We start from the raw sequence: 17,794 nt of genomic DNA, 5'->3' as shown, positions 1-17,794 counted from the left end.
TATGGATCGAAAATTCGTTCTCTTATGGGATACAACCTTTTGTAGATATTATTTCCTTTTTTTGTTCTATTCAGTATAGATTTAACCACGATGGAAGATAATAATTAATCGATATATATTTTAAAAATAAATATTTCGAGTTCCGAAATCACTTCGATTAACCGTTTTTTAATAGTGATAATCAAGAAAAGAACTATTTGTATGAAGTATGAATTTCACTTCGAATTGAAGACAACACGTATATATCTTAATCATTAGGAATTCTCAGCCGAGCTTTAGTGAACAATACCTATTGAATTTGACAAATGAAAGCACCTCTCCATGTACTTGAGAGTACAGTTAAAATGATGAACACAAAAAAGAACAAATTGGAGTATTTGAAAATCAGGTCAGCAGGGTCAGCTAGCTTTTAACTTATCATTCATGAACTAATAAGTTGGTGCAATAGTCTTCATGAAACGAAAAATTCTATAAATAATTACAAGTGAGTTGTTATTCAAAACGCTTTATGTTGGTTCCTCCTGAAGTATTTTGATCACAACAAGAGTAAAAACCCTACTTATAGCACGCAGTTAATTTTCACCTTCATCCAACTACAACAGTTAATAAAATCCAAAAAATATGGCCCCTATAGTTTTATGTTTACTTATTTCCCAATTTCTTCATGAGAAATTTTTGATTTCACCAAACGTTATGATCAAGGGCTCGACCAAAAAAAAAACTTATACCTAATCACATTAAATTTCGTCGTTCCTATTGATAAAAAATTCTCATATCTGCACATCTTATCTTATGCCTCTATGAAATTTCATACGACCTCGATCGCTAATCGCTGCAGTTGAGTCAAGATAGGGAGTTCCCCGTATCCCCGTTTTATCAAGATTTCCGGTCCATACTCGCAAAGCATAGACAAACAAGGCCTCAATACAAGCAAATATGAGAAAGATGTCAAATTCGTAATATCCATAACCATAAAACAAAACGTTTTCAACTTAGCTTAATGAATCGAGTTAACCAAAAACAGTTTTTCTTTAATATGCTCCGACAGATTGATTAGTATATCAAATTGCGCTCTTCCAGATGTGAGAAAATATAGAGCGTGTCCCAAAAAAGATAAATGACGTCATCGATCATTTCTTAAATGACAATCCTCATTCTTTATTAGTATTCTTAAAGGGTGTTTCGATTTACATATCCATACCGAATATCAAATTCAGTCATAGAAATCACCAAAATTTTTCTCATCGCTTCTTTATTTCTTACGATAATAAAATAGTTTTTCGTGAAGTTATGAAGTTTTCTACAAAATACCTTCGTGTTTCTTCGCAAACTTTAGCGATATTCGAGATGAAGCAATCATACATATTTATATTATTTTATACATTATAATAATGGGATGAGAGGATAATAATACTCTCTGAAATAATAAGGAATTTTTCCTACAGTGATAGTCTTTTTAGTATTACATAACGCTATGAGTTAAAAGGTAAGTGAGGAAAATTTATTTGATCTTTGGAACTCCCAAAATATTGTACCAGGGTTTCAGACCGACTGAGAGGCAGGTAGATGACAGGAACTGAAGGAAGATGTAAGGTAGTAAGGTAGTAAAAATTCCGGAATTTTTCGAAAGATCTGAAGTTGGCTAGTTCCAAACAAATACACCACAGTTATAAAAAAGTTCGAGTTCAAAAAACAGTAAGTATAAGCCTGAAACAGACACATTTGCGGACAGACAATAAATATTTAAATAATTTAGTTGAGATGCAGAATTGATTAATAAAAAATTGTATATTAGATGTGATATAAACCGAAAGTGATCCAGAACAATTTCCGTTCTTAACCACAAAGAAGGTAGAAGCCATGTAACAGAATTCTTTCCAGTGATGTGACTAATGAATAAGTATATCTAGATAATGAATGATCCATAGGTAGTATGTGAATTCACAAAAAATACAAAATGTACTTCATATAATCTGATGGAAAGTGGTATTCACCAAGAATTGAGCAATTACATCAATTCATTCACGATGTTTCGAACGGCCCTAACAATGGTAACTCTTCAGCTGTGTATAAAGCCCTAGGCATCATTTCCGCCGATTTTGAACCGGGAAAATCGCTCGCACGGAACGCGCTACTTTGATGACTCACGCCGAATGTATTCAAAGAGCAAAGAGAATTACATTAACGTCAGAAGTGACTTTTTTCTTATACAGTGTGAGTGAAGACTGTGTAGTAAAATTTCCGTGTACAATTATTTCCAAAAAATGCTTGGACAGGTGTATTTCTGGAAAAAACGTAAACAACAACGGTTTTTCCATCCAAGTTGAGTACCATGCAGCCATCCTCCATTGCAACGATGAACTAAAATACGAATTATTCATATCTAGCGTTGAAAAATATCCAAAAACGCGTATATTATGCAGCGAGAGTCTTTGACTCATACAAATATTTTAACACTAGATTCTTGAAGTCAAAAGAAACACTTTTTTCGTATACCATTTTTTTCGATTCGGCCCTGATAAAAAGCAATAGCCATTTTAAGTTTTCATAATGAACTATACCACCCCTGGATAAAAAAAATTCCCTTCAGAATAATAAGCAGAACAACAAAATAGCAATCTATGACACTACACATCTGAGGATCTTTTAAGCAGGGTTGCATTCAGCCATTGTACCCAATTTTCTGAATATCTTTTATTTATATTTTATATTTCTTTAAGATCAAATTACTCGAAAGCGGGGCAATATACGAGAAAACATGAAGAATACTATTATTTTGCAAAATGTTCAAATATTCATTAGATAGCGTTCAACTTATTTTCACGAGTTGGATTCTTTGAACTTTGGAAATTTTTATGGTACATAAATGGTCCTAATGAGAAAGCTGGAAATCGTATGGGTGATATTTTGCGTTCGAAAAAGATTAATCAAATAAATGAAAAAGTATATTCCGATAATCATTTCATTCTATAAAACCGTTCTTAAGATAGAAGTAAAATACCATTTTTTTATGATTTTTCCCCAGCCTGTATCTTATAAACCGAGCTGATTCGGAAAAAATGGTAAGGGAAAAAGAATATCTCTTGACGTCAATAATCTACTGTTAAAATATTTGTACGAGTCGAAGACTCACCCTCTGTATATAGGTATACACTCATCAAAACGACTGTGTTTAGGGCATTTCTCATAATCTTCATATTTTACGTGTCCCTTCGAAGTGCAACGTTTTAATTTAATCTGCTACCAAACAACGAACTCTTTTACCTCGTCGTTAACGAGATCTTTTAAACATCAACTGATTCGAACATTAAGTAATAAATGAAATAACAGGCAGGCATCTCCAAATAAAACATAATGTTCTCATACAATAATAAAAATATTCAAATCTCCTCTATATTTCAAAAAATTCACTACATGTTAACACTCACCTCCTTGCCGGATGAACTTTTTTGTTTTTCCACTTGACTAACCAAGGAAACACTTTCTGTTGATGGGACAGCGAGGCAATGAACATGTCCCTTATTTTCTTCCTTTTCATTTTCTTGTAATTTTTGTCCCGTTTGTCCTCGCTGCAATAACAATAATCCATGAATTGGGCAATACCGATACCACCAGTATTTATTCATAATTAGTTCTTTCCACATGTCTGATTTCAGAGATGCCTTCCTGTCTTCGACACACTCCAAAGATTTCGGCCTCAAGATCAGAGAAAACGATATAATACAAACAAATGCTTGGAGGAATGGAAAATTACATTAATTTTCGGAGATTGCTGAACTGCTTTGTAATTTTTTCGATCAAATATCTCATCATACTACACAGCATCCTTCTTGAACAAACTGTATTCAATTTCGTGAAATTGTTTTTTTCTGTTTTGTTGTGAGTGGAAAACTGATGTGGCCGTAGCTAAAGAATTAACGATCGCGATAAGGTTGAGGGGGTTTGTGTGTATGGATCGAATTCCGGGAACTTTGTTAGGCTTTGAATTCTAATGGGCTATTTTTGGATATGAACGTATTATGTGTTGGACATATTTTTTATTAGAAGCGCCTAGAAGGGACTAGCATAATTTTATAAGTAGACTAAGTAGAGTAAAAATATTCTTCAAAAACAAGGACCAAGAATCGCGTATGTATACAGAGTGTCTGTAAACAAAAGCGAAGGAATAAGGGGGAGATGATTCCTCGATGAAAATAAGCAGGGGTAGTTCCTATAATTTTCCAAAGACATTTCGAAAGGCAAAAAGCGAGTTGCAAATTCTAGAAAAAGCCAAGAATCAACCAATATTATTTGGGGATCATTTGAAAAAACTCTTGAAAGAGGTGAACAGTGTAGAAGATTTGAGACACACTATTGAAAGTGATTGTAAAATGTTCGTGATCAAAGTTATATGTTATTGCTACCGTATTCTAATCCATTTTTACGTCAGACTAAACTACACAAAGATATCGAAAAATCCAGCTGCAAAGTGTTGATCGGTTCCATGAAAAAAAACCTTTATTCCAATTTTTGATACGGTAGGTGATAGGAAAAGTATCGTTAATTTGAAATATGGGTTTATTCTACCCCTATTTTCTAGACTATAAAAAGAAGAATGTCAGAAAAAAAATTGAACCAAATAGATACCTATTGGTCTTGTTATCGATTTCCACAATTCCACACCGCTCGATGCACTCTTCGAAATTCTTTCTGGCAACTTTAGCCCTTTTCCGTGTTGCCTGAAACGAAGGCCGCGTTTTTCTCCGAAAAGCGTACGATCTCCGAAAATTGCACTTGTCACAATCTTCCGCTTTGTAAGTTTGTCGCAAATTTATCCTTTTGATAAGAAGGGAGACGTCCGGAGTCGTGTTGCGGTTTATTCCCGCATGTCCGATTTTATTTTCGGTTTGATGCATCTTGAAAAAGGGGATTCACTTTACGAACTCAGATTCTGGAGGTCTTAGAAGGTCAAAACCGAAAAAAGCACTGTTTTTCTGTGAATCCTCCGTCTAGTTCGCTTTGTTGATATCGAAAACGTACTAGAGGGGGCATTTCCGTTACATGGCAGTATTGTTTCGGTTAAGTGAAAAGAAGATATCCGCTTAATTTTATGTAATCTGTCGGGCGTGGAGGTGTGCAGGTAGCTAGAGTATTATACATTGTTTATTGGTGGTCACTTTATCTTATCTGGACTACCAACGCCATAGTTATCTACAGGGTTGGGCATAAAATAAATGCTGCTTAATTTTTACCCTAAAGTAGAGGTGAAAATCAGACATGTTTCAACACGAAAGCTTCAGGAGGGTTATAATTTTTCTTTATACTCGATTCCAGTAGTTCCATTATTGGCGTTAATATGATAAGAGACATTCACTTATAGGCTATTTTAACAAAAATTTTATCCCACATTTAAAACATTAAATTATCAGAATAATCAGTTTTACTATTTATTTTGGATATAAATAATCCATTTAAACCTATCGACAAATTTTTCCGATATGAGTTGTTCAAAAAACTTACCTTGTCGTGGATGTTTTGCCTTTCGATCTCTTAATTTTATCATACAAATACCTCCATATAATCTCTTCAGGGGGTAGTAGATCCATTTTGTCGAGAGTTCAAAACCGGTAACCAAAAAGATAACTCCACCAACAATCCGAAATATGGTGATACCATTGAATAAATAAGATTCAATGGGTGATACACATTTGCAATGCATCCACAATTCGAACTGATCTCCACCTCCACCAACATAAGTCAAGAATCAGAGATTATAATCTTTTCTGCGAATATGGTAATGAGCCCCCCGGTATCCGGTTAGGAAGACTCGGGGGTAAAGCGGAATGTATATAGATGGCAAATCACCGCTTTATCTTGGGATTCACATATCAGCACCACTTAAAAGGTGCGTAAAGTCAATTACAAGCTCACCATTCATTATCTTTACTATTTTTCCAGTTTTCCTCAAAAAGAAAGAGCATCAAATTTTTTATTTTTATTTTATTGAGCTCTTATAATTTCAATCGAGTTCCTCTCTTGGAATGCAGACAAATATTCGAGTTCTTTTCTGAATCACCTCTTTAGATTATTCAGTTATACAGGATATGACTCACTTTAAAAGATCCACAGAAGCAATTCCTTAGGAAGAGTCTGGAGTCTGTATCAAAATATGTTTCATGTGAAAGTTTCTTAGTCTTCAGGGGCCTTATCGAATGCAGAAATTTAATCTTAATCTGACCTTATTGGAGATAGATTTAAAGGTCTTGTAGATTTTTTGCAGAATCTTATTCTTTATAAAAGAATATAGAAAAATCTTGCCCCTTTTGTTTTTGCCATAAAATAAATGTGAGATATGAAGTGTTTTAGGCTCAGGATGGTTATGATGAAAATCTTTTACACACAAACTACTGAGCATATAATTCGACGGATTCACGCCAAAACGACATAAATTCGTATTGGATATTGGTATCACTTGAAAGAGAATTTCAAGCGCATGTACTCTGGTGAAAAGAGTATAAGCAGCAAAAAATTTAGTGAATAGATATTTAGATGTTTTTTGCATAAACAGTATAAACCGCCAGTACCCAGTTCCATGTGAACTCTCATAAGGAGAGCACGGCAGGTTCACCTAGTGAAATATTAGAAATATAAGTAGAAGAATACACCTTTTTTTCGGATATTCAATATCTTTGCAATATTCTGTTTGTTTTCATCTTCAAAATCTTAATTGATCAACTGGCAACATAACGGACAAATAAAAAGTGTGAAAAATTTTCATTAATTTCTCAAAATAAAAAGAAATAACTGGCAAAAATGTCCATTTAAATGCTAGCAGCATTTCAGAGAAAATTGTTTTTTTGTCTCCTGTAAAATTTACCTAACGGCCTTTATGTTGTTTTGGCGTAGAATCGTCAATATGCAGTGATTATTAGATGTAAACAAATTATGGAATTAATAATAATAAAGGGTTGATTCAGAACTATCTATATGTAATAATAACAGAGCAAAACAATTATCTTCATCAGAATTCATTTATTGTTATAAAAAGAGTAAACCTAACTAATGTACATATATTTACAGCCTCAATATAAGTATTTCTTCTCTGATGAATTATACTTGTTGTATACTTGCAGATATCTCCAATATCAGGGAATTCACAAAACGAAGTCATCTCTCTGAAAAATTAAGTTATTAGAGAATTTGTACAGATTTTAGCAGATTCAATTGATAAATATAAAAACTCTTGAAATTTACCAATCCATTGTACTCCTCAATATGCTTTTTGATCTTCGATTCATCAACCCAAGTAATGAAGTCCTCTAGTGTTCTCGTAACTAAGAGAGCTGGATCTTTTACTAGTTCTGGTCCTATTCTAACATGTCCCTGTTCAATCAATTTTACTGCCCCCTTTATTGACTCTGCCATTTTACCTATAAAGTAATTTTTCGAATGAAATAAAAACACAGGTTTTGCTCTGCAAGGGGCTGAAATCTGGCTCACAAATGTTTGGTTCAGTTTCATAAATAACAGCATAAAAAAGAAGAATTTGTGAAAAACACTATAAATTGATTAAACTGGACTTACTTCTCACCATCACAACTGGTAACCTTCTCCGACAAAAACAAGATGCTGTAACTTTATCTGCCAAGCTTAAATCCCATCTGGTTGGAATGAGTCCCATAACATATCTGTTGGACAAAACGAAAAATTTAAAGTGAAAATATGAAATTCATGTATAATAAACGTACAATTTTTCAATTAAGCTGGCGCTCCATTCTGTACGCAATGGACTTTTTGGATCCATTTCCTTGATCTTCCTTGCCAAGTCCCGAATGTTTCTAGCCAACTTGTTATACCTGAAAACACAATGACTCGGTTAGAACATTCATGGAAACTATTTAAAATATTCTATTCAATATTTTCATTTAATACACTCACGTCGTATAGTCTTCCCGTTTCTGGATATGATATCTCTTTAATATCTTGACTTCGTGTAAATTGTTATCTACTGACCAATCGATGAAATCAACCTTCTTCAGAAGCTTCTTTTCATGATATTTCAATTTACGGACCATTTCGTCTCAAAATCGGTATAGATACAGCAACAATTAAAATCTCCACAGATTGAAGAATGTGAAAATTGAAAACAGTAAAACCTGAAAACCTAGGTGAGGTTATGACAATATTAGGTTATGACCATAGAGAGCATAGAGTCTCTGGTTATGACGTTATGTCACAGAGAGAATTAATCAAAGAGTAAAATAATTATCTTACTCTTACAGTAGTGTCCACAGATAACAGAGTAGCCCGTTCTCCAATTCTATGAAATTACGCAGAACCACAGATCACTTACGTCTACGTAAGCTGTCACCTGTCGTCTACGTTCATTTTGACATTTCCATCATTCATTTCATGTGAACGGGGCTTCACTTGAAAAATGAATCATCACGACATTTTATTTTTGACGTTTCTACCCGTTCCTCGGTCCCTCCTACTTGCCGAAAAGAGGTTAATTCCCTATCATAAAAACTGGAAACAGTTACTTTTGCAATTATTTATTATATGTGATCAATGGAAGCAGTAGCAATTTCAGTTTACCATAATTGAGGTTCATCTTTTCAGATATAACTGCAATATTGTTTTGTTAGTAGAATTTTTATTAATGACAGAGATAAGCGATACCTAACAAGCAAACGGTTGCTGTGTTGATCAGCGAAGCCTTCCAATTTCTAACTTGTCGGTCGTAAACTGGAGTTATATAAATAATGAATTTTAAATGAATGATAAATCTTCTAGTATTCTCAAAATCATGTCTAGAAACAATTTAGATGGGTCACGAAGCTTCTCATCTAACAGCTGCAACAGTACTGCTTCAGAATTCGAAATTGTAGAAAAAATTGAAAATGGAATAGAGGAATTATCAGTTTCTAGAAGCTCGAAAACATCATTATCTGCTTCAAAAACTCAGAAAGCTAAAAGAATTAGATTTTATCATAACGGAAACAAATTCTTTCCTGGTGTTGTAGTACCAGTGAATAGTGATCGTTACAGGTCTTTTGATAGTTTGACGACTGAATTGACTAATTTACTCACTAAAAATGTTACATTACCTAGTGGGGTGCGACATATTTACTCCATGGATGGTAAAAAGGTGAGATGAAGAGAGTAAAATAAATTGTGCAAGTCTATTCTTTTGCATTCATAAATAAGAAGCATATTTATAGCAGTCGATTTAATATATCTATTCCAGATAACTAGCATAGATGAATTCGAAGATGGGAAAGAGTATATATGTGCTGGTAAAGGAGAAATTTTTAAAAAGGCTGAATACTCCAAAACGGATACATTACGTTCTAATAAAAGGAAAACTGGTAACAAACAACCGAGTAATACTTCTTTACCAAAAGTTGTTCCTCCAAATTGTATACGTCCTCGAATAGTTACACTTATTCGAAATGGAATCAAACCTAGAAAGGTGAGTTTAAAAACATTTTCTCCTTGTATTGATAAGTCTAGGGTTACCATTAGAGAAGAAAATTAACATTTCGGTTGAATCAGGAAATTCGAAGAAAAAATTGATTTGTTTGCACTGACTTTGATTGCATTGACTTCATACAAAATGTTATCTCGAAATAACATTTAACAGTGACAAAGTTGCTCTTGTGATTTTTGTACATGTCATCCATAAAATATTAATTCAATATTTTTTCGCAGGTCTTACGTTTATTGTTGAATAAACGGAATTCATCAAGTATGGATCAAGTACTTGGTGCATTAACGGAAGTTGCTAACTTGGATTCAGGAGCAGTACGAAAAGTATTCACCCTAGCAGGTCAGACTGTTACAGATCTATCACAGTTTTTCTCTGAAGAAGATGTATTTTTTGTTTGTGGGAATGAGCGATGTAGTCAAGAACATTTTGAACTCGATTTTGAAGAGAGTAAAGCAATACAACAGTACAAGAAAACGCCTGGTCTCAAAAATGGGTATGTTTTAACTTAGTTATTTCTATATTTTATTTTATACATACTTACTTTTTCTTTACTCCTGGAGAAAGAGTTCAACCACTTGTCAGTATTGAAGCCAATTGTTTAAACTTTTATGCCTTATTACTATCACTCCTCAATATTCCATTAAATGCTTGTGAAATGCTAGTCTCACTAACAATTTGTTATAAAAAATTTGTGTGAAAAATTAATATGTAGAAACCATACTTTTCCGAAACTCAATAGCTATACTTGCAGCTACTTCAAATTGCTTTTCATTTCAGAAATGGTCCCAAACCAAAAATGCCAAAAAAGTCATTGAATCGTACTTATGTTTCTGAAGAAAGTATTTTAGAAAAATTGAATGAAAATATAAACTCTTGCCTACCTGCCCAATTGAAGAAGAAGTATACTGTTGGCAGATCTATCGGAGATGGTAATATCATTAAATATTCTTTATTTATCGAACAGCGGGGTTCACAAAACTATGGTTGCCCGATCAACAATTTGATAGTCAATTGATTTCCAGAATGAAATCAATTAAACATTTTTATTCCTGGATATATACTGTTCAAATTTGAACATCAACAATCGATTATCATTGAATGGACTTATATACGGAATGCTCATCACTGAATTATCGATTGAAAACAAATTGATGTTGATCCATCAACCAAGTGTTGATTCCCTGATGTAGCTTTGTTGAATTGGGCATGAATTTTCTTTATTATAGGTAATTTTGCTGTAGTACGATTATGCAAAGATAACAGTGACAATAAGGAATATGCTTTGAAAATTATAGACAAGTCCAAATGCAAAGGAAAGGTAAATGAATGTTTTCAATTCCATTACTTTTTACACCCTTGCATGTTTCAAGTTTGATAAACGAGTTTTCTTTCGACTCCCTTTCTGTCGTTCCAAGCAGGATAAAAGTATTTCAAAATAATTATCGGTATATACTAATTTCGTATATAGTAAAATAATCAAATCAAATGATATATTATATATTGAAATATTTGATCATAGTGCATAGTGTCATTTTTGGTAAGAAGGAAATGTGTCACGAAATGCTTTTTGAGGCGACGTAGGCGTGTCCATCGAACTTTGAGGAACCGAGCTCGCGTAGACGAAGAAACGCGCTTTCCATTTCGACAAAATCGCAAAAAAGAGCGAGCGGGGTACAGCGATCTCGAAGAAATTTCCTTCGCAGTTAACTATAGCTCTTTCCTGGAACTCATCGGAAAAACCAAAAAACTAATTAAGAAACTAATTAACCCCTAATGGTGGATCTACCCAAAAGGTGAATCTACCAAAAAGGTAGAAATATTTTCAATTTCAATTTATGTATTGGGTTTGTTCGTAGAGTGGTTCACAACAGTTGTGAACTGTACAAAGCAAGCGCAATTCCATACCTCGAGGCCTGTAGGTCAACTCCGGTCGAGGGGCCGTAGGCCCGAACTGGGTCAAAAAAAAGTCTGAGCATGGACGCAAGGGCCGTAGGCCCGAACCCAGTCAAAGGGCGAATCGCGAGCAGGGCCGAAAAAAAAGTAATTTAACCCCTAATGGTGATTCTACGCAAAAGTTAGTCAAATTATATATTGAAATATTAAGATGTCATAGTGTCATGGATTTATTTCTGGTATGGCTAAATTGAGAGGGCCGTAGGCCCGAGCCCTGTCGAAGTGTACCTTGAGAGCTGTAAGCCCACTCCGGTCGAAAGGCTTCAGGCCCGAGCTGGATCAAAAAAAGGCCTGAGCATGGTCGAAGGGCGAACCACAAACGCCGCAAGCCTGAACCAGGTCAAAGGGCGAACAGCGAGGGCCGTAGGCCCGAGTCTATTCGGAGGGCGAACTGTCAGGGTCGTAGGTCCGAGCAGGGCCAAAAAACGAATAAACCTCTGAAGATGGATCTACCCAGAAAAAGGGTATTGTAAGAATGCAATCGCCCAATGCAAGCACACTTTTATAACGGGTGATGAATTATTCAATATTCAACTGGACCATTTCATTTTTGATTTGCTCCTCTTATTTTTAAGTGAAGTGCGCTTACCGGTCACGAATTTGCAGTCCCCACTTTAAGAACAAAGCGTAGTCGGAACTGATTCAGTTTATTACTTTCAATAAAATTTTTCGCAATCTGTATACTGAAATAGTAAAAAATCACAGATCATGGATTTATTTTTGGTACGGGTGAAATAAGGGGGCCGTAGGCCCGAGCAGGGCCGAAAAACGAATAAACCCCTAAAGGTGGATCTACCCAAAACGGGAATCTACCAAAAAGGTGGCACTATCGCCTTCTAAAAGACTATAGACGGCTGTGGCTCAACCCCGGTCGAAGGCCGCAGGCCCGAGCTTGGTCGGAAGGCAAACTGTTAGGGCTAAAGGCCCGAACCGGGCCAAAAAACGAATCAACCCAATCTACCCAAAAGTTTCAGAGGAATTGCTTCCAATTCTATCCGCCAAACCATGGGATCATGCTCCTATAGGATCCGATTCCTACAGATTCAAGATACTGATATAGCTATATTTTCCCTTATTGCTAAGACGGTTAAGGTTATGCGAGAGATTTAGAAAAATCTGCAAAAAAACTCATTGGTTTATGAGTCTGGGATGCTCAAATGGATAATGATTTGAATTTTTTTCTGCAGGAGGATATGATCGAAAATGAAGTCAAAATCCTAAGAAAGATAAGTCATCCAAATATTATGTCATTAATAAGTGATCAAGATACTAAGAACTTGTTGTTCTTAGTTTGCGAATATGTCCAAGGTGTGTTATTTTTTTATTGATTCAAAACGTTTGTCTCAAATTAGTGTTTATTTTTAGGAGGAGATCTTTTTGATGCTATTGCTCTAGCTCAAAAGTTTTCAGAAGAGCAAGCTGCCCTCTTGATTAACCATCTAGTTTTGGCCTTAGCATATTTGCATAACTTGAATATTGTTCATCGGGATGTCAAACCAGAAAATTTATTGGTGAGTATTGGGAGATTCATCTTTATTGCAATTCATTGATGTACTAGACAGCATCTGATTGATTTTTTCACTAGGTCGAGTTTGAAAATAACAGAATAAGAACATTAAAATTAGCTGATTTTGGCCTAGCGTGTGAAGTAACAAAACCACTTTATACAGTTTGTGGAACACCAACCTATGTAGCTCCTGAAATTTTAGCAGAATCAGGTTATGGATTGAAGGTAAGGATGAAATGTACATAAATGGAATTGAATCCAAAGTGCAAAGCTAATATTTAAAAATTCAATTGTTTATAGATCGATGTTTGGGCAGCAGGCGTTATTTTGTATATTTTGCTGTGCGGCTATCCACCATTTGTTAGTCAAGACAATGATCAAGAAAAACTATTTGATTGCATACTCTCAGGTCAGTATGATTTTCCCGATGAGTACTGGGGAGAAGTCTCAGGATTGGCCAAGGAGCTCATTCAAAATATGCTACAACTAGCTCCTGAAATAAGATTTTCAGCAGAAGACGTGCTTGATCATCCATGGCTTCAACTTGCACAGGTATCATCCTAACATTTATCTGCAGATGTGTACATATGTACAAGAAGCATATTAAGTATAAAAGTATTATGTTCATTTTTCATACTAAGGTCATCACTTTCATCAATAATTGATTCTGTTGCATTTATTTTCCACTCGTTAAGTGGAAGCCAGCAATGGGATATCAAAAGATTTACAATGTGAAATCATTTTGAAATCAATATGAATTTATTTCTATTCTTGTGCAATTTCACTATGTGAATTATGTAGTACATATTTTGAAGCACCCCAGCATTAAAGTATGCTTTGTAGGAATATGGTAAATATGTTTAAAAATTATTCCTTTATACAAGACATAACCGTTAGCCCTTAAAATATTCAACCAATTATTTTTCAGAATCTCATAAAGATGTATTTTCAATTCAATTTTGAGGTTTAATTGAAGATAGTTATTGAAAATTAAGAATATATCGAATTTACGTTTGCCTTCATTATGCTTCATTTTGTAAGAATTTGAGGTTTATTGTAGCTTTTCTCTTTTTCAAAATACAATCGCCCAAATTTTATTTTAGAATCTTGAAGTACAAGGAAAACTATTTCAAGATAGTGTGATAAAAATTAATATGAAATGATATGCTTATTTGCTCATTCATTTATACATGCTGTTTTCATTTCAATTTATGTTAATGATGAAGAAGAACCAATTGCTCTAGTTTTTCCGTTTTGAAAAATTTCAAAATTTGACTGAGTGGGATTTTTGATCTCAACTAAAATTTGACGACTTTATCTAACTACATTATGAATGTTTCAAATTCCTGTCAATGTCCAGTTTTATATATACATATATTATATATATATGTATACTAAACAATGTACATCTTCATTCAATTTTCAAAAAATATTTTTTTTTTAAATATGGGAACCAAATATTGTGACCAATTCTATTCAGTTCATCCAGAATTGAATACTGACTTTAAAAACAGATTTGTATGTTCACTCTGAATGACCTAGACTGACTCATCACGATTTTTTTTTCAACCTGTCTAAGTTAGTATATGGTACAGTGAAACACGTTATGACGCTTTCTACAATTTCTTCGAGGTTCATTTTTTGTTGGTATTTAGTTTTACTGATTTCGAAATATTTTTTGTAGGATCCCTTTATGCCGAATAATATTTTCGAATCTGTGTTATTTTTTAAAAAAATACCGAGGTGAAGAACTGGAAAGTGGTTTGTAACATTGGATAGTTGTACTCAATTCACGTCACATAAAGCAATATTGTCAAATACTTTGTTATTTAATACGAAATATATTCCATCCTATATATTTTTTCAATTAGCTCAAAGTTAAATGTTTAATGAATTCCTCAAATAATACAGAAAGAACAACTTTTACGTACAAGAGAAGTTAAGTCTTGAATTGAGCCAGTTGGCTGATTAGGAAGTGATTCATTTTTTGTTTGTGGCTGAAAGTCTTTTTGGTTATTTCATTTTTTTCATACTGATTATCAACAATATTTGAAACTCCAGAATCTTATGTTCAAAAGTTCTTCAAGAGTTTGATACCTTCATACAAAGAAATATCAATTCGAATTAGGTGGAAAAATTGAATAAATCTTTATAACGATATAAATCAAAAAAGGGTTGTAGATTTTCAATTTTGTAGGAATTCAGTTTACCCTCAGGAAATTTTTTTGTAATATTAATAAAAATCTCGTTTCCAATAAAGACTGATATAGTTTATGAAAAATGTATTCACTAATAACATCCTAACATTAAGTCTCAAAGAAACTGAATTTGCTACATTGATTTGGTACCATTTTAAAACATTTTCGTTTTCATTAGCTTTTCATGAAGTGAATAGTAAGAATGATAACATTGCATATCATATTTAGAACCAAAGTTTTTTTTAGGTTAATTCCAAAAATATTTACAATTTCAACCAATCATTCAAAGTTGTTTGGAGTTATATTTTTTTTATTATATAATACAAAAGTGAATTTTTTTTTAATTGCCTCGGTGGCAAGTTATTGCAATGTTGAATGAACGTTTGTGATGAATTTTTATCGAATATTGATAATTTCGTATTTGTATTTATTATGTAATGATATTAGTTTAATGATTATTTATTTATGCTTAAGGACATCACTGTTCATTTTACGTGTTTTATTTTTATATTTTATATGTACTATATTCAATTTTCAATATTGAATTGTAAATAAATGCTTCTAGTTTTATTATTCTAACCTTTATTGAACACCAATTCCTCTCGGAACATTCTCAAAAAAGTCGTAATGGAGTTATATTTTTGTTCAAAAAATGTTTTCATTTTGGAAATAATCATCTTTCTCACGTTGTGAAGGTGTAGAAAACCGTAAAAATTTCAGACCGTTTTCATCCTTTCTCTAAATTATTTCAAAAAACAATGCAGCACTGTGTATAAACATGAACTTGGATATAACCTAGTTTTTGTTCTTTAGAGCCGATAATCAAGAGCAAAGAAATATCACCAGCGCGAATTAAAACATTTTCAGCACTAAGGAGATATTTATTTTCCTGTCCCCTCAGGTGGGATATAAAAGATCTTCCCCTGACCAGAGAATTGATTACTAACTTAGTGTTGAGCTGCTTCAGCATTTTGAGTTTTCTTGCCAGAGTTGATGCGGATAGCCTTAACAAGTGATACCTAGTGTACCCATCGCCTCTATTGACGAGGGCCGTTATTTTCATTGGTGCGAAAGTCTGAAAACGATTCCGAAGAACTTCATTAGACTTAATAGTAATCAGTGCTGAGGTTTTATTGGTAGGACGCCCCCTGTATTGTTAAATTTGATTCTCACCTCTTTTGTCAGAGATCTCACGGCATCGTAAGTTCTCTGACTGGTGGTGCGAGAGCCCCTGGAAAGACAAAAGGGAACGGTTAACTAACATCGCCCCGACCTAGTTTATTTTACCCTCTTCACTATTCACACAATAACCATTTCTCAGACTGCTTTCCTTAGATATTTTCCAAGGGATCGTTTAACTGATGTGTATAACAGCCTAGGTCAGGGTTTCTTAACCTTTTTCTAGCTATGGACCCCTTTCAATATTTCGCAGAGCTCACGGACCCTTACTGAAAAACTAAAAAGAACGAGATTTGGATTTTGCCAGATTTTATTATTTACGATTGTAGTTAATATACATCAGTTTCAAACTTAATGTTGAGACAGAATGGTCATGGACCCCCGACTTTTGTTAAATGGACCCCTTAGGGGTCCATGGACCACTGGTTAAGAAACCCTGGCCTAGGTTGTTGTACACATAGGCTGGGAAATATAAAACAGCTGTTTCCCTCTAGTGCTTTCATTTAAATTTAGGATTGTGAGATTGTCAATGGTGTTGCCTGGTTTGAGATACTGAATAAATTTGTTAACTCAGATTTTGACCTTCAATAGTTATCGCCAACACCCTTAATATCAGAGAATCTTGTCTTCGACTAGAATCCACAAGGGTAGGTTTGCTATTTCCCCTATAAAGAGTGGCTGACGCTCGAGAACTACGAGGCAAAAAGGCATTGCAAAGTATTGAAGTGAATTTGAGCACTTTTGCAATAAAGAAAAAGCTTGAATCATTTGTGATAGGAATTCATTTTTAGATTTCTTTATTTATTACAAAAGAGCTAAAGTTTATTTATTGATTTCATACCTAGTATAATGAAAGAAAATGAGATAAAATAACAGTTTTAAAATAACGTTTTATTGGCAACTATGAGCTCTATAGCTTCTATAATGAATGAATTATATGGTTTTATTCTGCTTGCATATCTAATTTTTTCAGTTGCTGAAAATTTTAAAAACAAGGTTCAGATTGAACTAGGCCTTGATTCATTTCAATAGAAATTTGTTTTATATTAAATGCTATAAATACAGTGACTTATACCAGGTCAGGTAACTATATTTTTCTCATCACCACGTAAGGTTGAACTTGGAAAAAAATATGCACAACAAAATACCTATTTGAGATAGATCTTTGTTTAAGAAAAAAACTATGCATGTGCCCCCATGAATAACATTCGATAGTGCATCTATCCAGGAAGATTATCCAAAAGACAGATTGAGAAAATTCTTTCATATGGAGTCTTGCTGCCAAAAAGGGTATAATTGTTTTGAATTTTCGAAAATATCGAATATTTCGAAAACCGAGAGACTTTTACTGAACATAAAACTTATTCTGAACCGCCATAAAGTCCTCTACCCGCAGGTAACATATTATCCATTCATTACGCCACACCCTGTATATTAGTTTATGATAAATCGATTTTTTCATCCGGTATTCATAAAAATGACTCT

The 17,794-nt window shown here is 33.8% G+C and overlaps 3 protein-coding genes across 4 annotated transcripts in view; 1 reads left to right on the top strand and 2 right to left on the bottom strand.

The window, feature by feature from the left end:
• LOC123314686 (protein unc-13 homolog 4B) overlaps window positions 1-4,914 on the bottom strand; it is a 36,055-nt gene extending 31,141 nt beyond the window's left edge. The window contains exons 1-2 of one of the 2 annotated variants that reach the window (XM_044899983.1): window positions 4,627-4,914; window positions 3,429-3,569 (exon numbers count right to left, since the gene is read on the bottom strand). In XM_044899983.1, the coding sequence (XP_044755918.1) occupies window positions 3,429-3,569; window positions 4,627-4,895 (410 nt within the window). In that variant the 5' untranslated portion in view covers window positions 4,896-4,914. Of the gene's footprint in view, window positions 1-3,428; window positions 3,570-3,754; window positions 3,829-4,626 lie in introns of those variants that run through there. The other variant, XM_044899984.1, reaches the window with a different exon arrangement.
• Window positions 4,915-6,996: 2,082 nt separating this feature from the next.
• LOC123315182 (U3 small nucleolar ribonucleoprotein protein IMP3) lies at window positions 6,997-8,160 on the bottom strand. Its single transcript, XM_044900779.1, has 5 exons — window positions 7,918-8,160; window positions 7,728-7,835; window positions 7,564-7,667; window positions 7,234-7,409; window positions 6,997-7,154 (listed from the first exon to the last, which is right to left on the bottom strand). Exons 1-5 carry the CDS (start codon window positions 8,052-8,054, stop codon window positions 7,134-7,136), a joined length of 546 nt encoding a protein of 181 aa, XP_044756714.1. The 5' UTR covers window positions 8,055-8,160; the 3' UTR covers window positions 6,997-7,133.
• A 233-nt stretch (window positions 8,161-8,393) lies between these two features.
• Window positions 8,394-15,700, top strand: LOC123315181 (serine/threonine-protein kinase GL21140). Its single transcript, XM_044900778.1, has 10 exons — window positions 8,394-9,130; window positions 9,230-9,454; window positions 9,694-9,965; window positions 10,250-10,401; window positions 10,699-10,790; window positions 12,613-12,733; window positions 12,791-12,936; window positions 13,011-13,157; window positions 13,233-13,484; window positions 14,617-15,700. Exons 1-10 carry the CDS (start codon window positions 8,756-8,758, stop codon window positions 14,677-14,679), a joined length of 1,845 nt encoding a protein of 614 aa, XP_044756713.1. The 5' UTR covers window positions 8,394-8,755; the 3' UTR covers window positions 14,680-15,700.
• Window positions 15,701-17,794: the final 2,094 nt, after the last annotated feature.

Source organism: Coccinella septempunctata, chromosome 6 (genome assembly GCF_907165205.1).
Source record: "Coccinella septempunctata chromosome 6, icCocSept1.1, whole genome shotgun sequence".
Lineage (NCBI taxonomy): Eukaryota > Metazoa > Arthropoda > Insecta > Coleoptera > Coccinellidae > Coccinella > Coccinella septempunctata.
Note: the sequence above shows the minus strand (reverse complement) of the source record. Positions and strands in the feature narration are given on the sequence as shown.